This window comes from Salvia splendens, chromosome 20 (genome assembly GCF_004379255.2).
Source record: "Salvia splendens isolate huo1 chromosome 20, SspV2, whole genome shotgun sequence".
In the NCBI taxonomy this organism is placed as follows: domain Eukaryota; kingdom Viridiplantae; phylum Streptophyta; class Magnoliopsida; order Lamiales; family Lamiaceae; genus Salvia; species Salvia splendens.
The window spans coordinates 7,709,875-7,735,377 of record NC_056051.1 but is presented as its reverse complement, the minus strand read 5'-3'; the positions used below and the strand labels follow the sequence as shown (position 1 = coordinate 7,735,377).

Below are 25,503 nucleotides of genomic sequence, written 5' to 3'. Positions count from 1 at the left end.
GCCGAGTCCATTGCCGTGGCGAGAGCGTGGGATGCCATCACATCGGACCCCATAGTGGGCACCGATCAGACCGAGGGGAGCTTTTGGAGGCGCGTCTTGATGGAATACAACGAGTTCAAACCTACCGGCGCCGAGAGCGCGACCCAGAACAGATCCGCAAAAAGTGGTCTAGGATTCTGCCGGCTACCAAACGGTTCGCGAGCATATACCAGAACAACCTTCTCCACGCTGAGAGTGGCCGAAGCGAAGCAGACGTGAAGGCCCTGTCGATGGGCTAATACAACACGGAGGGCTGGCCGAAGTTTACAATGTGGGAGGAGTATCTAGTCCTCGCGGATTGTCCGAAATTCAAGGATATCTGCGCGCAAGAGGTCACTGGAGCTCTTGGGCCGAAGCGTACAAGGCACAACCTTGCCGGGGACTACAGTAGCTGAAGCGGCTCGCACTCGTTCGAGCAGAACGATGAGCAAGTCGAAGAGCCCGCGGCTACACACACTAGGCGAAGACGGCCTCCGGGACAACATGCCTCTATCCGCAGCGCCAGAGGGGCTAGAAGTGCCTCCCGCCTGTCACTGGCCTCGTCTGGATCCCGCATTCCGCAACCCTCCCCATTCCTACAACCCATGGTTCCTGGTCTCCACGAGGTCTTGAGGGAGAACCTAGATGTGCAGTTGATGCAACAACTGCAGGACGTCTGCAGCAAATACCTAGCCACCGATGACCCGTACATCAGGAATATATACCAGAAGCTCATCACTCGGATTGAACGTCGTCTAGGGTTGACTGATAATGCTCTTAGGGCAACCGCGACCGGCAGCAGCGAGGGAGGAGGAGAAGAAGAAGACGAGGAAGCCGACTCCGACACCGAGTAGACGGTGGTGGAGTTTTTATTTGTATTTTATTTTAAATATTCGTTGTATAATTTTACTATTTTCAATACAACGAATATTCGGTCTCAATTACCTCGTTTTCTAATTATTTACATTGTGATGATTTTACTTATACTTGATTGAAACTAAAAACATTTTAAAATGAAAATTGATTATAAAATTTGGGGGTTAATGGAAGTGTCCACCATAATGGCGGAAACAATTTTTGGGGCAGTGGACAATAAAATTGGGGCCGTGGACAAAAAAGATATGTGGACACTTTTAATGCCCCTTTCAAATTGGGCTGTATATGTTTCCACGCACAATTCAAAGTTTTTTACAACTTTATTTTTTTCACACACAACACACACGGCTACATAGCCAGCACAGCAAGTAATAGTACAAGATTTCGAGTTAATCAGCAAAACCCATTAATTAATTCCGTTTGTTTTCCGCCATTGATGCAAAAGATCTGAGCTTTAAGCTCGATGCCCCCGCGCCGAAGCAGGGATTGATAAAAAAAATCCAATCTTTATCCCTTTTTCCTCGAGCAAATTGAGGTGAAAAGATTCAAGAATTATGCATGGGCTCAGCCGCCTGAGCAACGGCGCGAGCTCCCTATCTCCGCCGTCGTCCCCGCGCCACCGCGGCGGCCGCGTCAAGAGCCCCAGCTCGGCCCCGGCCGCTGTCGGTGGCTACGGCGGCGGGGCGGGGAGCTTCCGCGGCGGGGGGAGAGGAGAGCTGAAGAATGTGGTGGAGAGATTTGGGTGTTTTCTGATTTCAGCAATGTATAGAAGGAGAGGAGTGCTTATGTTTGCTCCCTTGCTTTACATCTCTGGGATTCTTATGTATATGGGCACAATGAGGTTTAATGCTGTGGATAGGAGCGGTGGGGAAGTTTCCGATGCAGTCGGGCCGGGCTCGGTATACCGGAGCCCGCAGGTTTTCGAGAAGCTGTGGCCTTTCATGGAGGCTGAGAGCAACCGGAGCTCTAATATGGTGATTGATGGTTTTTTGCAATTCTTCAAAATTTGAGCTTCTGATCTTGTTTGTGTGGTTACTGTTGCATCATGAGTTGTTGGTTAAGTACTTTTATGATGTTTTTGAGAGAATTTTGTTTGGGATCTTTACTTGGTTTGATTGTTTTGCTGATATATTAAGTGAATTGGATTAAGGATAGAGTTTTTGGGGTATGGATTTTGTTAGTTTGTTTGCTTAGGAATATGCATTCTATACACTTGTACTTAGGAGTACTTTATAAGTTTACATTCAAAATGTTGTATAGTTCAAATTTGTTATAATAGATTGTGAATTCACTGTTGTATTGTGATTAGTGGTTAAGTAATTTGATGTTTTCGAGAGTATTTTGTTTGGGACTTTTACTTGGTTTTATTGGTTTTCTTGATATATACGCAATAGATTTTGGGCTATGAATTTGTAGGTTTGTTTGCTTAGGAATTTGTATTCGTATACACTTTTGCTTGGTAGTCTGTTTAGTTAAATCACCACACTCAAAATCATATATTTCGTAATAGTTTGAATTTCGTTATAATAGATAGTGACTTCGCTGCTGCATTGCGATTTGCGAGTACTCCTTAAGTAATTTGACGTCTTTGAGAGTATTTTGTTTGGGACTTTTACCTGGTTTTATTTGTTTACTTGATTCATGAATTGGATTGGCTAAAGCGATAAGAGTGTTGGGCTATGAATTTGGTAGTTTGTTTGCTTAGGGATATGCATTTGTATACACTTTTACATAGTATCCAGTTTAGTTAAATCACTAAATTCAAATTGATATACATATTTGAATATGTTACAATAGATTGTGATTTCGTTGTTGTATTATGAGTACTGGTTAAGTTCTTTGAAGTATTTGGATATATTTAGTTTGGGATTTACTAGTTTTATATGATGGTCGGAGCATAAATATGTTTTTTTAATCTTTGAAGTGCATTCTATTAATCTTTCATAATTTGCTAAGAAATAGAAATCTGGGCTAAGAATGAGGTGAATTGATATGAAATGAGTAAGTTAGATCACCACATTCAAATGATATATTACATAGTTTGAATTTGTTAACGTTAGAACAATATGATTTGAGGTAAGTTTATGTTAATGCACAGTTCTACTACATGATTCGGAGAATTTTCTGCGTCTCCGAAGTTTAGGGCATAGTTTGGGTGTCAAAACCCTATCTATGACAAACTTATTATCGTTGTTGTTTCCGGTCTTGTCCTGGCCCCTAGTAATTCCCTGCTTGACATTTATGCAGTTACTCAATGTTTGGAATCCGAAGCTGCGTCAGGGTTGGAAGCCTTGTATTAAGCAGACCGTTTCTCAACCAGGTTTGCAATGAGAATATCCTTTGATGAATTGATATCATTTTTTTCTTGAACTTTCTTATGGAAGCGTAAATTTGATGGTTGCATCTTGTTATAGATAATTTTGGTGTACAACAGTGGTTAAGAGTTGCTCGTAGCCCGGTGAATCTGATTATTCTGAGTAGTGTATCCTCTAGTATAAAAATTGTTTTAAGTGGTGGTGCAATCAAAGACACTATATAGATCTACTTGATATTTGTGTTTTTTTAATACTTTGTACAACTCCTTTGGGGATGGAGGTTTACAAGCTTCGAGTTATTTGACATTACGTTTCATGTGTAAAGGCCTTTTAGAGTTGCCGCCGTCAAATGGTTACCTAATTATCGAAGCAAATGGGGGTCTAAACCAACAAAGATTATCGGTATGTTCGTTTGAATGTTAATGGTTCGTATAGAATAATTCATTATGGTGATTTCACCTACTACTAATATCGTTCAATCATTTGTTCTTGGTTGATCATTACGATACGTGAGGTTGAATGATTTCTCATTTCTCTGAACAGATATGTGATGCGGTGGCAGTGGCAGGTTTACTGAACGCTACACTTGTCATTCCAATCTTTCATTTAAATAGCGTTTGGCGAGATTCAAGGTAAGGATGAAAGTCGTAGATTTGATAATTTGTAATGTTTATTCATGCAATATATTGTCTCTCCTCTTTTATTTTTTATTTTTCCTATTTATATTATGCCTATCTGGTTATAATATATCAAATCAAACGAAATAGGACTAACACTTTAATTTAGACACGTGTGTATGTTACTGTGCACTGTGCAGCAAGTATTAATATGTACTTCTGTTATTGTGTTAGCATTTCTCGGAAACTGTCGTATCCTCCACTCGTGGTAGAATTTGTTGTTGTGCTCAAATGTACAAGCAAAATGCAGCTATCCCGATTGTGTTGTGATATAACTATATGTATTGTTCTTGAATTATAGCTCGAACTTTGACACTGTACTGACTCTGTTGTCAAGCTTAGATGATTTGACTCGAGCTATTTGGTGAACAAAGGATATTAGTATAAACTATATTTGTAAATTCGGGCTCAAAAGTTAACATGAGGTTAAACTTTGGGCTATAATTTTACAATAAGTCCCGTTTTCAGCTAATCACTGGATTCATTACCAGCTAAAATTTCAAAATGTATGTTATTCATTGTGAGTTTAATTAAATTTTGATTTTTTTGCAGCAAATTTGGTGATATATTTGACGAGGACTTCTTCATATACGCTCTTAGAAATCACGTTAATATTATTAGAGAGCTTCCAGAAGATGTACTCCGTCAATTCGATAACAACATTAGCAACATTGTAAATTTGAGAGTAAAGGCATGGTCGAGCCCGAAGTACTATCTTGAAAGGGTTTTACCGAAGCTGGTTGAGTTAAAGTACGGATTTCTACCTTTTTGTTTTTCTCTCATTATTATATTTCCCACACAGACTTCCTCTATGTCATTGTGATTACATAATCACCTATCTATGTTCATCCCTATGAGGGAAAATGTGCAAAAAATGTTACATCATTTAAATTGTAGCATGCCTTTGGATAATGTAACAAACATGAATCTCATTTTTCCGTGATCAAATATGGATTTTGGGTTGAAAATACTGGAAATATATGCTTTGTGAAGTCCGGGCTATGAATCCATGTAATCCTTAGTGTGACATGTTACTTAAGTTCGAACATTTAGTACCAAACTTTTACAATTTGAACATTAGGCCATTTTGGGAACAAGTGTTATACGTTTATACATTTTTTGTATATAGCCTGTCCTATGATAATTATCTTATAAATCTTTACAAACTCGGGGAACCTATGAGAGAGGGCTCGTTATTTGTTTTTCTTAGTCATCAACAGATAGTCTTGAAGTTCCACTGTGATGTATGATATGCGCGGATATGTATAATGTTTTCTTCGTGCATGACTCCTAAAATTTGAAATCCCTACCCAAGAGAAATATCATTAGTAGGACACTTACGAAAGTTGTTTTTTCCATTGATTAGTTTTTTCGATTATTCACACACATTACTGTATATTCTTGACCTGAATTTGGTGTGCCAATCGAGTTATATATTTATCGAGAATAGAAAATATATTTGATGAATTGGTTCCGATGATTGTGGGGCAGGGCTGTCCGCATTGCGCCTTTCTCTAACAGATTGGCTCATGCAGTTCCTCCGTACATCCAAGGACTTCGGTGCCTATGCAATTTTGAGGCACTCCGATTTTCAGGACCCATACGGATGCTAGCCGCAAAGATGGTCGATCAGATGGTTAAAACCAGTTCTAAAAGTGGAGGGAGATATGTGTCGGTGCATCTTCGGTTCGAAGAGGTATTCTCTTTGTCCTTGACATAGCTATCGTCATTGTTGCCTTATCTTTTCAATATCGAAATCTTTGGTTCGAAGAGGTATTCCATATCGTTTCCATATTGTTCGAGAGAGAAGTTGGAGAGGGAAATTTATTCACTACAACCTTTGCATGTTATTATGAAAGGATATGGTAGCTTTCTCGTGTTGCAAATACGATGGAGGCGAAGAAGAAAAGCGCGACATGGATATTGTTCGAGAGAGAAGTTGGAGAGGGAAATTTCGAAGGAGAGGTAGAGTGATAAGACCGGGTGCCTATCGTGTCGATGGAAAGTGCCCTTTAACGCCATTAGAGGTATCGTAGATACGTAAAAGCACTACTTTTTCGATGTGTGTGCACGCACGTGCATATTAACAACAAAACGATGGATGGTCTAGATTGATTTTCAAACAGAATTATGCTCTTTTACTCATAATAATAATGCTTTTTGTATATAATAATAATGATTTTGCAGGTCGGGATGATGCTAAGAGGCATGGGATTCGATAACACGACATCTCTATATGTCGCTGCTGGAAAAATTTACAAAGTGGAAAAGCATATGGCTCCTCTAAAGCAGATGTTTCCTGGTTTGGAGACGAAGGATACACTGGCCTCCCCCGAAGAACTTGCTCCTTTCGTGGTACTAGAAAAATCACACGTGCAACTATGAATTTAAATACCGTACTAATTTATACACGTATATAGGATTGGTTATTTTTATTGAAAAAAATCTATTTTTCGTAAAATCTACAAACCTTGCACTGAACGTATAAAGCAAATGCACCTTCACATTCTTGTAAATTGCGCTCGTAAGGGATTCAAATCCAGGACCACGAGAGTGCAGTTACGTGATACGTTAAGTGAAACTAGGTTGTCACTTTTAGGTTAAGATTGGTTTTTAGTTTATCCTAATCCTGTAGATACTATGCATAAATTCATTTAAATTTTGAAGAACTTAGGTACATAAAAATTCTAATCTTATAGTATCATATAAATAAAATCTCTATATATATTAAGTTACTTGACATTTTTATTATAGTAATAGATAAATATAAGCTTTGAACGCACATATAGAGATCTCGATTTCAGGATTTTGAAGGCTGTATTGCGTTATCTTGCTATTCAGGGTCATTCGTCGAGGTTGGCAGCTCTGGACTACACGGTTTGCCTCCATAGTGAGGTATTCGTCACAACTCAGGGTGGTAATTTTCCGCATTTCTTGGTCGGGCACAGACGCTACTTCTACGAAGGACATGCAAAGACGATTAAACCGGATAAGAGAAAGTTAGCTCAGCTGTTTGATAGCCCCAATATCAGGTATTCTTTGTGACTTTGCTCGGCTCTCTTGCTCTTTTGCCTGGCTTTCGTCTTGGTGTTAGTTTGATTATGATGAGACGCTAAGCGTAACATGATTGCCACATGTCAAGAAATTTTACGATCTATGAAATTTCGCGTACGAAAAGGTTATTGATTCTTCTGAAGATGCAATAGGAGATATTACACGATGATGAACATAGGATCCGACTCTATTTTTGTTCATAATTCACGTACACGACTGCAACCTAGGAAACCGTCAATTTGACCTTTGTCGAAATCTAGTTAAACATCGTATTCTCTCAATTCCTTGATCATTCCTCTTCATGTTCCGCCTATGCAGATGGCAAGATTTCCGGCACCAGTTGCACGACATGCTTCGCCACAATGATGTGAAGGGGTGCGAGGTGAGGAAGCCGAGCAGCTCCCTCTACATGCACCCGATGCCGGATTGCATGTGTCGGAGATCCGAAAACAGCAACGCAACGAGGTCTGCTTAGTCGAGCGCGCGCACATAAATTCCACATAAACTGCAACACTTGATATTGTATAGTTAACATTTGATAATAGAGCATCATTCATCACTAATATATGTATGTATATCTATTCTTTTCTTTAAAATTGCTCATGTGATTTGAAATACTATGTTGTTTGTGCTATTACTGTTATAATTAGTTTTGTAATAGAGCATTTTGTAATACAAGTAATTCTTTGTAGAGAAATGTTGTCTAACTGTAAATGGCTCCAATCTTGAATGGATTTCTCTAACATTTATCCAACATTTGCAATTACCAAAGCCCAAGGAAGAGTATGAGTTCGGCATTACCAAAGAGTTCGGCCTCAGCCTACAGCTCGGTAAAAGCCAACCAATCAAGCTCTGCTCTCAAGTCGGCACCAAGCTCTCAGATCGGCAACCAAAGCAGCTCGGTCTCAGTAAGAGTTCGGCCTCAGCCTACAGCTCGGCAAAAGCCAACCAATCAAGCTCTGCTCTTAGGTCGGCATCAAGCTCTACTCTCAGATCGGCAACCAAAGCAGTTCGGTCTCAGTATTCGACCGAACAAGGAGTTAGTGGACCCATGCAGGATTTCCACAACTTCCAACACACCCACTACCACGTGGTGTCAACTCAGGCCACGATCGTAGGCCATGACCTACACGACATCCACGACTTAGTGGTGATGCAAGCCACGATCTTAGTTCATTGTATAAATAGAACTTAGATCTGGTAGAAAAAGGTTAAGCTCTCTAGAGATAAAACACCATATAGCAAATAGCAAGTTTGTATTTGTAAGCTGTAGAAAACAGATCAAGCAATACAATCTTGCCCTCCCTTCTTCCCGTGGACGTAGATTTACTTCAGTAAATCGAACCACGTAAATCCATGGTGTGTTGATCTACATTTATTTTGTGCATTTACAAACATCAGAAATTCGCGGACCCATCACTGGCGCCGTCTGTGGGAAACAGAGAACAAAATGTGTGATAAAGCGAATTTTTGATCCATTTTTTCCACCCAAAAAATGCATACCAGATCGCAGAGTACCCGTATTCCCGCCCGTGAGAACCAGGAGGAAGCCAATCCATCCCACAGGTCTGGAAAACAGCCTAGGGATAAATCCACCACCAGTTCTCATGGCGAAGGAACAAGCCGCTCCGAAAATCGTCCCACCGAGTCTTCCCAGCAGCCTGATTTGAATGAGGCTGTCAAGCTGTTCTTGGCTGAGAAGCAGGATGAGTTCTTAGCCTTCCTGCAAAAGAGCCAACAGACGAAGACGAAAACGGTAGATTCTCCTTCCTCGTCCAGACATGAAAGTCACTACCGCAGTAGTACCGTGTCTTCCAGGAAGAAGAATCCTCAACCCCGACACATTCCTGTTCCTCCTCGGTACCGGAATCACAGGAGATCTCCATCTCCTCCATACCGAAGAGGTGTCGGGTTCGCCATGTACGGAGCATTGAAGACTCCGTTCTCGGACGATATCACCCGAACTCCCCTTCCACAGAACTACCGAACTCCGTCGATAACCTATGACGGACTCGTGGATCCTCATGACTTCCTGGGACGCTATCAGTATAATATGGCGAACCAAGGTCTCAATGAGGTCCATATGTGCAAGCTGTTCCCCGAGCTGCTCATCGGGAACGCCAGAAGGTGGTTCGACAGCCTTCCTCAAGGCAGCATTAGATCCTACCGAGATCTGATGGATGCTTTCCACAGGAGGTTCTTTCAGAAAGCGGAAGCCCGGAATACTTCGGCTCAGCTGCTTTCTATACGTCAAGGTCGCGACGAAAAGATCAGCGACTTCCTGACGAGATTCCATAAGGAATGCCTACAAGTAGATAATCTCAATGATCTACTTGTCATTTCGGCATTCCAAAATGGAATCCTGCCCGGAGCTCTCTACAGAAAGCTCGTGGAATGCAGTCCGCAAACAGCTCAAGAGATGTGGGACATTGCGGACCAGTTCTCCCGAGCCGATGAGGCAGACCGTCGAAAACGGTCTTTAGACAGCTCATCTAGAGGAGACGAAAAGAAGCCCGATCATAGCGATCAGAGGCTTCCTCGCCGAACACCTTCCCCATCAAAGGAGGGATAGCGGTCATCCGAGGTGATCGAAAAAGAGCAAGTGTGTTCGCAGATTGCGCTTAAAAGTGCCGAGCAATCAGTTCGGCACCATCAAGCATAGCAATCACAGCAGCCGGAGTCAGAGGCAGGCGGAATGACCGAAGTCACACCGGAGCCGAACTCAATGGTGTACGGCACTGAAGCTGTGATTCCGGTTTAGATCGGCATACCCAGTCCCCGAACTCAATTTCTCCTCAGAAATGAATGGTGACGGAATGAGAGCCGAACTAGATCTTGCCGAAGAAAGAAGAGAATTGGCCTGCATAAAAGCAGCCAAGTACAAGGAGCAAGTAGCCCGGTATTACAACCAAAGGGTGAAGAAGCTGCAATTTCAAGTGGGAGATCTCGTCTTGAGAAACAACGAAGTAAGCCGAGCAGAAAAGCTGGGCGAACTCGAACCCACATGGGAAGATCCATATCGGGTGTCAGAAGTCCTCGGCAAAGGGTCTTACAAATTGACTCAAGTGTCAGGAGCACAAGTACCCCGAACATGGTACGTTTCCAACCTCAAAAAGTTCCATTTGTAAGAGACAGTCCGGTCAGTCGGTCTTGAGTCCTGTTCGGTCAATGTGCTTTATTTGGTTTGCTTGGTTTTTGTTCGTCTCTATGTGCTTTTTATTTGTCTATATGCGTTTTGTCTGTCTATGTGCGTGTCGTCTCTTACAAATGTTACTGAGGTATCTTGTTCTTCGAAGGCTGATCCCCTTCTTAGAACATATACAAGCCAACGATTGTGCGTCAAAGCTTCTAAAGAGGATACAAGACCACAATTCAGCTTAAACAAGCAGTTCGTCCGAAACGAGCTGCAACAAGCCAACGATTGTGCGTCAAAGCTTCTAAAGAGGATACAAGACCACAATTCAGCTTAAACAAGCAGTTCGTCCGAAACGAGCTGCAACAAGCCAACGATTGTGCGTCAAAGCTTCTAAAGAGGATACAAGACCACAATTCAGCTTAAACAAGCAGTTCGTCCGAAACGAGCTGCAACAAGCCAAAGATTGTGTGTCAAAGCTTCTAAAGAGGATACAAGACCACAATTCTGCTTAAAAATCAAGCACTTCGTCTGAAACGAACTGCAACAAAAGTCCGATTCTCGCGATAAAACTTGCCTGAATTAGGACAAGGGAAAAGTCCAATCCATGCGATAAAACTCGCCGAATTAGGACGACCAAGTTCGGTCAAAGCAGTTTACCTCATAAGACCGAGGACGACCATGTCTAGTCAAAGAGGTTTACTGCATAAGACCACTTCGGTTAACTGGGAAAGTCCGATCCACGCGATAAAACTCGCCGAATTAGGACAAGGGAAAGTTCGATCCCGGCGACAAAAATCGCCAAATTAGAACACAGACCAAAGACGAGTCCGGTCAAAAGATGTTTATTTCATCCGACCAAAGACGAGTCCGGTCAAAGATGTTTATTTCATCAGACCAAAGACGAGTCCGGTCAAAGATGTTTATTTCATCAGACCAAAGACGAGTCCGGTCAAAGATGTTTATTTCATCAGACCAAAGACGAGTCCGGTCAAAGATGTTTATTTCATCAGACCAAAGACGAGTCCGGTCAAAGATGTTTATTTCATCAGACCAAAGACGAGTCCGGTCAAAGATGTTTATTTCATCAGACCAAAGACAAGTCCGGTCAAAGAAGTTTACTTCATAAGACCGAGGACAAGTACGATGAAATTTTTCGCTAAGCTGTAAATACAGAGTGTTAGAAGCGAAAACAAAATTTCATTTTTCAAATCTTGTTCGGCACACAACTCCGCTACCCTACGAGATGGCGTTACGCTATTACAAAGGACTATTCTACTGTCCAGGGTTGCTAAAGTTGAGCCATCTATTCACAAAATCCTCGTGAAGCTGAGTTCGGGCGTTCCAGGCAGCCGCAGAATAAGCAGGTCGACGAGATGCTCTAATCGACCTGCCACCTCTTCTCTGAGCCCGGGAAGCCCTAGCACCTCGGTGGCGAAGAGTCTCTTCACGAAGCATTCGCCGATCTTGCTCACTCATAACCACAGCTCCTCTGCGAACTTCAGTCCGTCCTCGACTTGACGTCTCCGGTTGTCCCTGAGTTCGTTGCTGACTTGGAGTAGGGTTTTGAGCAAGTGAATCAGAGGTTTGAGCTGGAGTACTAGCATCTGTTGGCGGGAAATGCCGGAGGAATCTCTCAATTGAGGGACGCCGGGCAAGAACTATGTCGTACCGAGAGGCCCAGCGCCGCAATGATGTCACGACTTGTTGGCAAGCCGAGCTCTCCAGCGCATTGTTCCTCCGGAGTACATTATATTCCTCCCACAGTTCGTCAACTCGACTCTGAACATCTGATATGGTCATTCCCCCGCGCACACGGATGTAATCCTCGTACGCAGTCCTCTCAGCAATGGTCGTGTTCAGCTCGGCCTCCAGATCATTCTTATCGGACTCTAAGTCCTTATTATCGGCCTCCAGCTTCACTAAACGAGCCAGAAGCTCGTCATTCTTCGTCTGATCGGCTATAGCTCTTTTCTCAGCTTCGTCTAAAGCCGAAGAGCACAGCCGTTTCCAGTGAAGTATCTCCATCTCCTTGAGTACAAAGCAGCTACGTCAGTTCGGCATTTCAGCTTACCGAGCAGGTAGTAAACCACAACAGGAGTAAGAGAGTACGAAAGGCTAAACGAAGACACAAGAGCAGAAAGAAGAATTTTTTCATTCATAAGAAAAAAATTTTTTCTATACAAGGAGGGCTTCAAGGCCATTTTACATAAAGGAAGAAACTAAACTAAGAGAAGGGAGACGAAATCATACTTCGCTAGCCTCGTCTCCGCCTTCTCGGTGAGGTTCAGCTTCCTTCTCCTTATCTGCTTCAGCTTCAGCCTCTGCCTCCTTGCTCTCCCCAGCCTGTTCGGCGCCACCGTAGCCGATCTGCTGCGCCTCCTGATCGGCCTGCTTATCGCCGGCCTCCAGCTCCAGCGGCTCGGCCTCACCCTCTCCGTTGTAAGTCGAAGCGGGTGAAACGGGTCCCACGGAGGCAAAGATAGCCTCCAGGTTCTCGTCCCGATCAGCTCGACAACTCCGGACTCGGTCTGCAGAAAGCAGGACCGAGGATGAAGCGAGCTCCTCAAGGAGCGGCAGATTCTGAAGCCGAGCTGCTATCTCTCGGCTGTACAGAGGCAGCACGACGTCGGCCCCCTGCTCGCCCTTATCGGCAATTAGCCTTACCAGACTACCGACAAAAGCCGAGAACTGGCTGCTCAAAAAGAGTTTCTCCGTGTAAACACGGAGAGCCTCCCCCTGGGCAACCACGGCGGCAGCACCACTCCGTTTCGTCTGCTCTCGCTGGATGACGAGCTGGTTTTTGGCAAACTGAGCTTCATCCTGGGCCGAAATCCTAGCAGCTCTGGCTTTCTCAAAGTTTGCCTCAGCCTGCTCGGCCCGGTGACAAGCAGCCGCCAATTTCCTCTGCATCTCAGCATAGTCATTGGACGCTTTGGAGAGTTCGACGGCGACGAGCTTGGAGAGCATGTCGTTCCTCTGAAAATGGATAAAGAAAAAAGTCAACAGAGGGCACCAAAAAATACAGGACAGAAGCAAAGCCAAAGAATCAAGAAGACAATTCACCTCGGCAAAGTCCGTGGGCCATAAAAATGGCTCACAGATATGCTCCGAAGGAGGCGCCAAGACCATGTCTTTCTCTGGCGCTCTAGGGGGTTTCTGGGTCTTCCCCTTCCTACTTGCCGAAGTCAACTCCGGCTTCTTTGGACCCGAAGAGGTCTTTTGCCTCTTCGGACTCTTCTCGGCATCAGGCGCCGAGCTGGTAGCCTTCTCTTTCTCCGGCTCCTTAAGCTCGGAGGATTTGCGGCTAACCTTATTCAGCATGAACACTGCCAAAAAGCAAGAAAACAAGGTTAGTTTTCTTCGTTAAAGCAGTAGAGCATAAAGATAAAGAGAATTCCTCACCCTCGGCCTCTTCGTCCGAAGACGAGATATTGAACACGAGGTCGCCCTTGACGAGCTCAGTTTCCGAATACTGTTTCCTAATCATAGGAATCTTATTGAGCTCGCCCTCGAGCTCGGCCAACGGTTCTAACCGAGGATGGGGAATCACGGACTTCGGCCTTCTCCAAGGAAAGCCCGGAGCCGAAGTCCTATTATAAAAAAAGAAACGGTTTTGCCATTTCGGCCACTTGGTTTTGCAGAAGGCCCTAAAAGGCTGTAAAGGGATCAAGTAAAACCAAGATCCTTTCCTTTTAAACTGGAAAAAATTAAGGATTGCCCTCAGAGACAGATCCTTATCTAGCCTACGCAGTTCGGCAGCAAAAGCCGATAAGTGCCTCCAAGAGTTCGGAGTCACCTGACCTAAAGGGAGTTGAAAAAAATCAAGAAGCTCTACAAAAGGTGGGGGAAGAGGGAAACGAAGCCCGCATTCTAAGCAGGCTTCGTAAACGGTGGCATAACCCTCCGGCGGGTCGTTAGCCCTATGATCATCGTCGGGAACCACCGCTTTCCCCCCAGGAAAAGAGTATTTTTCATGAAGGGATATCACAGTATCCTTACTCAAGATACTGTGAAAATACTCTACGGTCTTCTCCCCGGATTCTTTCCGGCTAGAAGACCCCTTACCCCCTTTTCCACCGCTACCAGACTCAGACGAAGAAGAAGCAGACATGGTCCTTACTCTTTGCAAAATCTGAGGAAATTTTTGAAAGCGGAAGGAAATTTTTCACGCAAAAGATAGAGAGTGCAGAAGAAGCCAATAGCAAAGGTGTTCAAAAGATGAAGAAAGGCGGTATTTATCAGATTTGGAAAAAATTTCAAATCATCGCACCGTTTCATATCCCACCTTTTCAGGATTCGACGGCCGGATTTTACTGTCGCATTTAATGCCGCATTTAATGCAGTCACGCGCAAGGCACGTCCCCTGACTTCAGCCTCCCCCGTACCCTTATCCAGAGTGCCGAAGTGACTCGCTTCGCCGAAGTGATTCACTTCGCTTTTCGGGGGGGGTAGTGATGGAGTACGAACTAAACAAGCCCAACAGCAGTGACGGCCCATCAACCCAAAGCCCAAGGAAGAGTATGAGTTCGGCATTACCAAAGAGTTCGGCCTCAGCCTACAGCTCGGTAAAAGCCAACCAATCAAGCTCTGCTCTCAAGTCGGCACCAAGCTCTCAGATCGGCAACCAAAGCAGCTCGGTCTCAGTAAGAGTTCGGCCTCAGCCTACAGCTCGGCAAAAGCCAACCAATCAAGCTCTGCTCTTAGGTCGGCATCAAGCTCTACTCTCAGATCGGCAACCAAAGCAGTTCGGTCTCAGTATTCGACCGAACAAGGAGTTAGTGGACCCATGCAGGATTTCCACAACTTCCAACACACCCACTACCACGTGGTGTCAACTCAGGCCACGATCGTAGGCCATGACCTACACGACATCCACGACTTAGTGGTGATGCAAGCCACGATCTTAGTTCATTGTATAAATAGAACTTAGATCTGGTAGAAAAAGGTTAAGCTCTCTAGAGATAAAACACCATATAGCAAATAGCAAGTTTGTATTTGTAAGCTGTAGAAAACAGATCAAGCAATACAATCTTGCCCTCCCTTCTTCCCGTGGACGTAGATTTACTTCAGTAAATCGAACCACGTAAATCCATGGTGTGTTGATCTACATTTATTTTGTGCATTTACAAACATCAGAAATTCGCGGACCCATCAGTTGTCTAACTGTAAATGGCTCCAATCTTGAATGGATTTCTCTAACATTTATCCAACATTTGCAATTATATTTTTTTTTTGCCAAATTTTAGTTTTTTCGTATAAGCTTTATAGACGAATGTTGATCCACTTTTCTTACTCATCTATATATTTACCAAACATTATTAAATCTCTATCCAATAAGTGTGAGCATACTTAAAAGGAACATAACATAGTGTAAATCCAATTTATAACAAATGATTCTATTGGAGTTTGGTATGGTATTGATCCAACTTGTATATATTCAAAAGGGCATTAATTTTTTCTCCACAACAATAAGTTTCTTATTTTCTTGAAAAAATTGATTAATCAAAACCAAAATGTTCTCGATGACGAAAAGCAACCAGTTAATAAATCGGGGTTTTGAGTCTACGTCATGTGAATTGTACTCTGAAGAATTTGCAGATGCTCTCAAAAGAAAATCAAGCCAAACTGAGCACCAAGATTACTAAAAACCCAATCCCTCCCATCTTCCACTGACAAAAATTCGATGGTCCAGACATATTGACATACCGTAATTACACAAATCTCTTTCTATCTTCCTTTTATCTATCTAGTTGCGATCGACTAGAAATACCACATGTCAGTGTGTTCGGACCATTAATATTTTCAATAATGCTATGCAGCCATATTATATCTAGCCATGAAATGGTATCATAGTAATTATATTTTCTAAAATATTAAATATATTAAGCTCAGTTGTGAGTGCTTTAGTCTTTTTACTTAATTGTCCTTTTATAGGAATATTTTATGGAGTACTAACGTTCTTTATGCATATACTTATCCAATCACTATTGAATAACTACAAGTCTTTAATGCATTTATTCATCCTTACTTCTTCGCCGGAGATTAAAAAATAATGGCTTCTCCACTGGTCTATTCTCACATATCCTTCAAGTATCTGCATATTCCCACCTCTTATTCCTTTTCTCATTTCTTCTAGATTTTAGTTTATCTAGCCTATCTAAATTAAATAAAGTGAATATTTCATCACTATATAGACTCAAGTAAAATAAAATTTAAAAAAAATTATTCTATTTTTTAAAATCAGTCAAAAGAGAAATATAAGTTTAAAATAATATTAATAATAGTATTATTTCATTAACATATACGCTCTTTTTTATTCTTATAATGTGATATATTAGTATATATAGTGCATTATATTTCTATTTCAAATTTTAATATAATTAACTTATGAATCTATAATGTACATTATATAATACATTAACACATATTAATCGATTGATTTCCACTTATATCCGATCTCCCCGATTAAATTTAATTTGATTGAACAATTTTGAATACAGTGGGTAATATATTTAATAAAACAACTTAACAGTATTAACTAATGACACTCATTATATACTTATATAACAACCATAATCGTAGAATATTTAATACAGTATCATTAATGAAAGATAAAAAAATTAAGCCTTAATTGATATAACCATCAATGAATAAAAAAAATATAAAAAATAAGGTTTTAATTTTTATGAATTTTGTAGAATAAAAAATATAAATAAAATTTTTAATATATTAAAATTAAATTAAATATATAAAATAAAACAAATAATACTAAATGTGCATCAAAAGATGAAGATGTCCATATAAGATTTGACATAAAATATGTAGCATATCATTTCTCCTGCATTATACATCAATAGTTAGTATAAATAGATTTATTTGAATAACTGACTGTTTCAATTAATTTTGGACTAAATTGAACAATTAAAGGTAAACAATCGATTTTGGATTAAATTGAACAATTAAAGGCGCCGATCGATTAGTTGTTATTATTATTGGTATAGTTATCGTTGCTATTATCTTATACTACTATAATCTTCTAGTTTAATATGATTTCTAACTATATTATATATGGTATGTATTACTTAGATAAGTATTAAAATAATTATATAATAATAATAAAAAATAATAATTAATCCAGTAATTCAAAACAACTCAAGTTAAAATAATATTAACATTCTTCCAACTTTATGCTGCCACGGGATACGTACAATGCAAAATAATAACGTTGTTATGCAAAAACATTACTAGGCATTGTAGGTGAATTTTCCGTAGATTGCATTGTATACTATCTATTTTGCATTATAAAGTTTATTTTTTACATTATAGACATAGACGGTATATAATGCAAAATAAACTATCTATAATATAAATTGTTAGAGATTTTTTTCACATATTGCATTATAGACTTTATAATTTGCATTATACACTTTGTTTGCATTATATTGTTGTTATTTTGTATTATATGTGTCATGTTGTAGAACAAAGTTGGGACAATGTTATAACTATAACGGTGGAAGGACACTAGTACACCTATATATGGAGTAATAATCATTTAATAAAAATTAGTCGGTCACTAATTAGTCTAATGATTTAATTTTATACTATTAATTTAAATGGATTCTTGTTTCATTTGAATAATTAAGGATTTTAATTGACTACCGATTAAATTTCACAAATGAGTATCCCAATTGATCTTCAATTCCAATGATTTTTGATTGAAGTATACAAATAAGAATTTTAATTGAGTTTTAGTTCAACTTATCACTTGGATATTTCAATTGATATAATATATGGTTGATAATTAAATTGATTTTTCAATTGACTTGAACAATTAAGAATTCTTATTGATTTTTAGATTTAATTGATTGAATTTGAGATTTTGATAATTCATTGATTCCATTAAATAATTGGAAATTTCAATTGAACGATTAAATAATATTCATATTAAATCATAATTATCCAAAAAAACAATATTATTATTATTATTATTATTATTATAATTTTTCCTTTTCGTTTCACATAATTTTTTGTTTTTTAAGATTTCATATTCACAACCTACAACAAAAATTCCAATTCCATTATTATTGATTATGGGGAGGTAGTCATCGGAGATTTAAAAAGGGATCCAGTTATATTTAGATGACGTGGAGGTCAGAATATATTCCTCTTTACAAATATGTGGAGTGCAGAGTAATTAATTAAATAAGGGTAGAATAGTGTGTTAGATAATTGTTGATTTTAATTGGAGCATACTGATTTTTATTCAAAAAAACCGTTATAATTGAAGCAGATGAAGAAAGCCCATGTTGTGGGACACATACAATCTTTAATGCTAATTAACTTCATAATCACTTCACACACACACTGAGACATATTTTTACTAATTTTTGCATAATAGAGCCCCCAACCTTGCCAACTATTCTGTTAAAGTGTACCTACCCCATCCATTAACTACTTGTCTTTCTCACCAACTTGGTCAATTCCATCTCTCTCTCTCACACACACACACTTCTATAATACTACATCATATTCATCTTCATCCTCATAGTCCCATGTTTATAGATAAGAAATTGATTAGATTTCAATTTTGAAGAAATGGGGAGATCACCTTGTTGTGAAAAAGCACACACTAACAAAGGTGCTTGGACTAAAGAGGAAGACCAGCGCTTGATCAGCTACATCCGAGCTCACGGCGATGGCTGCTGGCGTTCCCTTCCTAAAGCTGCGGGTACAGCCCCTTTAATGCATGTCTCCAGATCAAGCCTTTTTTTATTTTCCTTTCCCTTTTTTTTAATAAATTTTTATGTTTTTTTTTTTAGGATTGTTGAGATGTGGCAAAAGCTGCAGATTGAGATGGATAAACTATCTGAGGCCTGATCTCAAGAGAGGCAATTTCACCCAAGAAGAAGATGAACTCATTATTAAATTGCACAGCTTGCTTGGAAATAAGTATGCCTCTCTCTCTCTCCCTCTCTCTCAAGACTAAATGTAGCTTTTTTTCATTAGAGAATTTCACATTTTTCTCTTTTTTCATGCTATTCTTGATGAACTGGAGTAGTATAAATTACTAAACTATTAATCATTTTAATTATTCACTTTGTCCACTATCAAAAGTCTCACTAGTGAATGATATGAATTTTATTTTTAATTGGTAAAAATGGTTGTTTTGTACTGATTTGTTTATTTTATTGAAGGATGTTCTATGCTTTGCTTAGGCGTGATTGGTTTTGTTTGCAGTGTTGTTTCTTGCCCTTAATATTTGAGTATAATTACTGAAAAATAATCACATCTAATTAGGAGGGAAATTTATAAAAAGTGACTATTTTTGTGGACAGTCTAAAATAATAAACATGACTATTTATTGAGACGGATCGGAACCTCCAAATTCTAAACTTATAATTTGATTTGATTTTGCTAATCAGGTTGGATTCCGACCAAATTCTTCCCACATTTAAATTGATTTTTACGTAATTTCCCATTTTCGATAAATAACGTTGTCTAAGCATTAAATTGGGCCGACATTGAACTTATTAACAAAATCAAATGAAATTTCCAATTATTTAATAAAATAAATTTGAAACTGCCATTTAAAATTCAAATAATTGTGTCACAGATGGTCATTGATAGCCGGGAGATTGTCGGGAAGAACAGACAACGAAATCAAGAACTACTGGAACACGCACATCAAACGCAAGCTTCTCAGCCGCGGCACGGACCCACAAACCCACCGCCCCATCAATCCGGCCGCGAGCATCGACTTTCGAAGCTCGACTCCGCCGCCCGCAGTCAAAGAAAACAACTCCTCATCAGCTGACAACACCAAGTGCAGCAGCACCACCACGGAAGAGTCCCTGCCGCCGCCGCCTGCGGCTGAGGAAAGCGGCGGCGGTGGGCTTGATTTGGAGTTGTCTATAGGGATCCCATCTCAGCCAAATGAGTATAGGAAAAGTGCTTCTTTTAATTTGAAGTCATGCCATGATTTCTTGAGGCCGCCACCGCCGGCGGAGGAGAGAGATATGTGTGTATGTTGGCAGTTGGGGTTTGGGAAAGGGCAGTTGTGTAACAATTGCCAATCTTGTAATGGATTATACAGTTGCTGACAAATAGTAGTAGTAATTGATTTCTATAGGTTTAGATACACTTATTTTTGTGTTATGTTACTTATGTATGTATGTGTTTCAAAGATAAAAAAAGTTACTTTGGGGATAAATCAAAATGAAATTAATTAGTCATGTTTCATGAGTATGATCTCTTGGAATGAGTAATAGCAAATTATTTTGTGTTTATCCTTGAAATAAAATTAGTTTTCGCTCATATATGTCGGTACTCGTCTTTTGTTTTTGCCCTTGTTGTGGTAGATTTTTATCTTGCGCTTGCGCCAATGGTTATACCTCATACTCAGTCTTTTAATTTTTACCCTTATTGTGGCAGACTTCAATAATTTTTCTCTTTTTTTTATATTCCAACCACTTTTTCACTTTTTCTCTCATGTTTTTATCAATTACACATTATCAAGACATTTCTTTCTTTTTATCAATTACACATTATCAAGACATTTCTTTTTGTACATAAAATATCCCTTTGAATCTAGTAGGACCTTTTATCTATAACTATAAATTATAGGGTATGATTCTTTCATTCTCCATCCTAAAGTAAATAAAAAATAAATAAAATAAGATTGTGTGTGTGAGTTGGTCTAGTGATAAAGTGGTAATAATATCTAAGATCAAAGGTTGCATGTTTGATTTTACCGTAGCGTACGCTAATTAAGAATTGATGTGCCGTTCTAGCTTTTTAATTAAAACAGTAAAACGACATATTATGAGTATTCATGTAGATATAAAATATGTTTTAAAACTAATTTTGAATTACTACGCCCTTACACAAAAAGTTTAGCAAAAGAAAATTATATATGTTGATAAAAATGGGGAAGTTCATTATGATGTAAACATATTAGGTAAGAACACGAAAAAGAAAATAGGAAGTCAACTAATGATCTCAAAGTTTTAAGTAAGTTGTTAGCAATAATACAGGTTAATCAATGTTAATGATCTTGATGCACTCAACACGTTAGAGGGAATAATTATTTTTCTAGTGTATACGGTTCATCTAATCACGTAGCCTATGTTTTTAATTGTTGCAAAGTCTGTAGATTTAAATTTTTATTCATGATTAATTACGACCGGCATTAATTCTTTGATGCAGTTGAAATTAGTAGGAGGGGACTATAATCAACCTATTTAAATTAGCAATTAAAAGTCAATGGAAATAATTTTTCTATCAACAATAAATCAAGTTTTCAGATTCTGTGACATAATATTGCTTCGAAGCATTGAATTTCTATATTCGTTTTATTATCGAATTAAATTTTCTTCTATGTTTAGGGTCTCGTTTGAGAGAATAATCCTTGAATAGTGAACGTTACCGGTTGGTCTCTAATTATCATTATTTTCAAATTTGTTTAATTAAGTACTCCATAAAGTAGTAAAATGAGATTTTGATTCCAAAATACTTGATAGTAAAGAATCTCTTGTGGAGCATGCATGTGTTGAATGATTAGAATCATTGATTCAGTATTTTATAAAGCACTTTAAAAAATGCACATATTATTGTAAGAATCTGATCAAATGCAAACTCTAAATATTGTTAAACTTCAAACTATGACCTGAACTATTAAAAATGTCAATAAATGATAAAATAACATCAACAGAAAATATCAACACAGTATCAACGGTTGACATCTTGTTGACATTGTATTGACATCAAAATCTTGACATTTTATATTGTGTTGACATTATGTTGATGTTGTACATGTTGACACTGTGTTAAAACATTCATAGTTTTTATGATATATGAGTTTGCATTTTATTACTGCCCTATTATTGAATTCATAACATATACTCTTTATTCGTCTCTTACCAATCAGCTAGTATTTAATAAAGTTATTAATGTAAGAGATCAAGAAAGTGCATGTGACACGTTTGGATGGTAGGCAAAACAATCTTTCAGAATCTCAAAAAACAGTAAAATGATAAGTGAGGAGTAGGCCAGTCAAATTGGGAACCCGTGGATACCCGATCTGAAATTTTTGGGTACCCGATCCCGAAATTTCCAAAATCCAATACCCGATGCCCGACCCGAATTTGATTTCGGGTACCCGGATACCCGACTCGGATATCCGGTCCTGAAAAATCGGGTATCCAGTTCCGATTGTAATTTTGATTTTATTTTTTATTTTTTATTTTTGGAAGTTAACTACAAACTTTTAGAATTTATGTAATATTATTTAATTCAAATTTAATACAAAGTTGAAGTAATATTCAAGAGAAAATAAACAAACTTTTAGAAATATAAAATTATGCAGTAGTTTGAATTTAAGAGAAAATAACTACAAACTTTTAGGAATACAAAATTCTTGTAGTAGTTTAAATTATAAAGAAAATATACTACAAACTTTTAGAAATACAAAATTCTGTAGTAGTTTGAATTTAAGAGAAAATAATTACAAAATTTTAGGAATACAAAATTTTTGTAGTAGTTTAAATTTAAAAGAAAATAACTACAAACTTTGAAAAACACAAAATTCATAAGTTATACTACATATTAACATATTTCGTCCATCCACAATAAGTCAATAAACATCAAAATTCATAACTTCAAACATCCATCCCTTATAAACATCGCAATTCAATAATTCATAAGAATCAAGATCTAACAATATCATCATCAAATATTCAAAATATCACAAGTCAATGAAATTAAAATGTAATTAAAAAAATTAAATTACATATCTTATACGCTAACTATTAAGTATTAATTAAAATGTAGTTAAGAAATTAAATTATATTTAATTATAATAAAAACATAATTTATTAATTTTAGAAAACAAACTGGATAATTCGGGTATACCCGATCAGATATCGGGTAACCCGATACCCATTAATCTAAAATTCTTACTACACGATCCCGATCCAATATACTAAAAATCGGATTTAGAGTATCCAATTATCCGACCTTTTCGGGTTTGAATATCGGGTATCCAATACCCGATATCCATTTTGACAGGCCTAGTGAGGAGTCTCATCAAGTTTATAGAGAAACATTTATAAACTTTAGTCTATTCTCATTCAAATTTTCTAGTGAATATCTATGGTTTGACATTACCTCTAAACGTAGTCTCATAAGGACGAACTATGTTACAAATTCCCATGTTTTTATTGTTTTTTTTTCTTGGTGATTTGTGTGTGTTATTTTCGAACACCATTACTTTTGTTGGTGGAGATTGGGGAATCATGTGCACCCATAACTTAAGCATCAGCTGCTGTCCCGGCGGACATCCGACCGGCGTGTCGGAAGTCCGCGCAGGACGTCCGCCATTAGGCAGCAGGGAGGCGGTCGCGGACGTGCGTTGCGGACACCGGAGTTCCGCGGCATTCTGGGGACGTCCGTCGTGACATCCGCCATTGCAGTGCTAAGGCGGACGTCCCGATTTTTAAAATTTTCTTAGAAAAACTCTATATATACGGCTCGTTGAAATTCATTTCATTCGCACCATTTGTTTTAACTAGTTTCTCTCCATCTACTTTCATTTATTTTGAAGATAAATGGAGCACCACGATAGTGATTCCCCCGCCACGAGCGAGTCACAAACGCCGACTTTTCCCGTTAGAGTTTGGGGAAATGCCGGCAGAAGTGCACCGATGTCCGGGATGATGCCCGGAATGGCGCCGATGATGCCCCAACCCCAAATGACGAGGATGATGCCCGGGTACTACAATATGTACCCCCCTTGGTGTGGGATGATGCCCCAAATGCCCGGGATGAGTGCTGCGATGACGGGGATGATGCCCTAAATGCCCAGGATGATGATGCCCAGGATGATGCAGGGCATGTCTGCCGCTGCGGGGGGGAGTAGGCAGGGGGTCCCCCAATCACCTGGGGACAATATCTATCGCCCCTACATGGATTTAATTGTCTAGTGATCCCCCATAGAGTACTCCTCTGGAGACTCAGTTCACCGGCATTGAGACTTTCTCGTTTGAGGAGTTGGGGCTATCTCCGGTTAGGGAGTCTCCCACTGAGATGCCACCGGCGGCAGGGAGGACGCGAAGGCAAGGGAGAGGGAAGGGCAAGGGCACTACCTTGCGTGCGGGGAACGAGGGTGGGGCGGGGGCAAAGAGGGAGGGGGGAAGCCGGCGGGAGAAAGAGCACCATCTGGAGCATAGGGGAGTGCTTCGCGCTGGTGAAGGCCTGGATCAGTGTAGTCGAGGATCCCTACGTCGAGCTTAACCAGCATATCGACAGAATGTGGTGGCGCATTAGCCAAAGCTACCTCCAATTCAAACCTCCAGGAGGGAAGCCTCACGATGGAGAGCAATGCCGGAAATAGTGGGAGCGGCTGAGGAGGCAGCTCAGTCGATTTGCCGGCATCTACCAAAACAACCTCTGCACGGCAACCAGCGGCATGTCCGCCGATGATGTGAAACTTCTGTCTCACCAACAATACCCCGACAGTGAATTGGGTTTCAGGGAATTCAAATATTGGGATGTCTATCTTGTGGTGCAGACTTCCGCAAAGTTTAGTTCGGGTGTTGAAGATGGCTGGCCGAAGCTGACGAAGATCAACGCCTCCGGGGAGTACATCAGCAGTGTCGGTTCCCACGAACTCCCTGAGGCCGAGGCAGAGTTCCCGACCTCTGAATCGTCTTCCCGCCGCCATCGCCCAGTTGGGAAAAAGACCGCGATGCGGATGGCTGGGGGAAGCGCCAGCGGGTCCGCTGAGGTCTAATCGACAGCTTCTTCCCAGATCGATCCCGAGCTCTCCTCACTCGCCCGCATACAACAGCATGAGACCCTAATACACACCATGGAGAAGTGGTATGCACCGACTGACCCCTTATACAAGTTGATGCTGAAGGATGTCATCGACAGTATGCGGCGCGATTTGGGGATGCCACCCATGCCCGACGGGACTGGCGGCGGGGACGACGAGGAGTGAGACGGGGGCTGCATTTGTCGAAGCTTTAGGTTGTTTTTTTTAACTATGTATTTTTTTTAATAATTATGTATATTTTTTGTTTTAAATAGAGTGGTTGCATTTTCTCTGTATTCGTGTCTAAATTTTAATTCCGTAAATTGTTTAATTTGGTGAATTTGTGAATTTTTATTATTGTGGATGTCCGTCGGGATGCCCTTGGGGATGTCCGTCATTGTGCAGTGGGATGTCCTTATAACGTGCCAGTGCAGTGGGATGTCCTTATGACGTGGCAGAAGGTGTTTTTGGAAAGTCCGCCGAGATGTCCGCCGGGACATCCGTCCCACTGTGGATGCTCTTATGGAATCCTACAAAGAATTTTAGGCCAGCCAAACATTGCCTGTTTTTCAAGCACAATCCCAGCCAAACATTATCGATCCTCTTTTTACTTTT

General features: G+C 39.9%; 2 protein-coding genes across 2 annotated transcripts; both read left to right on the top strand.

The window, feature by feature from the left end:
* The first annotated feature begins 1,209 nt into the window (after nt 1-1,209).
* LOC121780770 (O-fucosyltransferase 9-like) lies at nt 1,210-7,694 on the top strand. The gene is made up of 10 exons (XM_042178397.1): nt 1,210-1,868; nt 3,142-3,214; nt 3,535-3,611; nt 3,753-3,841; nt 4,439-4,636; nt 5,378-5,582; nt 5,746-5,913; nt 6,074-6,241; nt 6,728-6,918; nt 7,259-7,694. The coding sequence occupies exons 1-10, from the start codon at nt 1,449-1,451 to the stop codon at nt 7,413-7,415; spliced, it is 1,746 nt and encodes a 581-aa protein (XP_042034331.1). The 5' UTR covers nt 1,210-1,448; the 3' UTR covers nt 7,416-7,694.
* A 10,759-nt stretch (nt 7,695-18,453) lies between these two features.
* Nucleotides 18,454-20,308, top strand: LOC121780738 (myb-related protein 330-like). The gene is made up of 3 exons (XM_042178367.1): nt 18,454-18,804; nt 18,896-19,025; nt 19,690-20,308. Exons 1-3 carry the CDS (start codon nt 18,672-18,674, stop codon nt 20,174-20,176), a joined length of 750 nt encoding a protein of 249 aa, XP_042034301.1. The 5' UTR covers nt 18,454-18,671; the 3' UTR covers nt 20,177-20,308.
* The last annotated feature ends 5,195 nt before the right edge of the window (nt 20,309-25,503 follow it).

What these genes read in the sequence shown, in the direction of transcription:
- LOC121780770 (XM_042178397.1), top strand. Translation starts at nt 1,449, where the DNA reads ATGCATGGGCTCAGCCGCCTGAGCAACGGCGCGAGCTCCCTATCTCCG. An exon ending in TAAACCAACAAAGATTATCG is followed by an intron (nt 3,612 to 3,752) that starts GTATGTTCGTTT and finishes TTCTCTGAACAG; the next exon opens with ATATGTGATGCGGTGGCAGT. An exon ending in CCGAAGCTGGTTGAGTTAAA is followed by an intron (nt 4,637 to 5,377) that starts GTACGGATTTCT and finishes ATTGTGGGGCAG; the next exon opens with GGCTGTCCGCATTGCGCCTT.
- LOC121780738 (XM_042178367.1), top strand. Translation starts at nt 18,672, where the DNA reads ATGGGGAGATCACCTTGTTGTGAAAAAGCACACACTAACAAAGGTGCT. An exon ending in TTCCCTTCCTAAAGCTGCGG is followed by an intron (nt 18,805 to 18,895) that starts GTACAGCCCCTT and finishes TTTTTTTTTTAG; the next exon opens with GATTGTTGAGATGTGGCAAA. An exon ending in CACAGCTTGCTTGGAAATAA is followed by an intron (nt 19,026 to 19,689) that starts GTATGCCTCTCT and finishes ATTGTGTCACAG; the next exon opens with ATGGTCATTGATAGCCGGGA.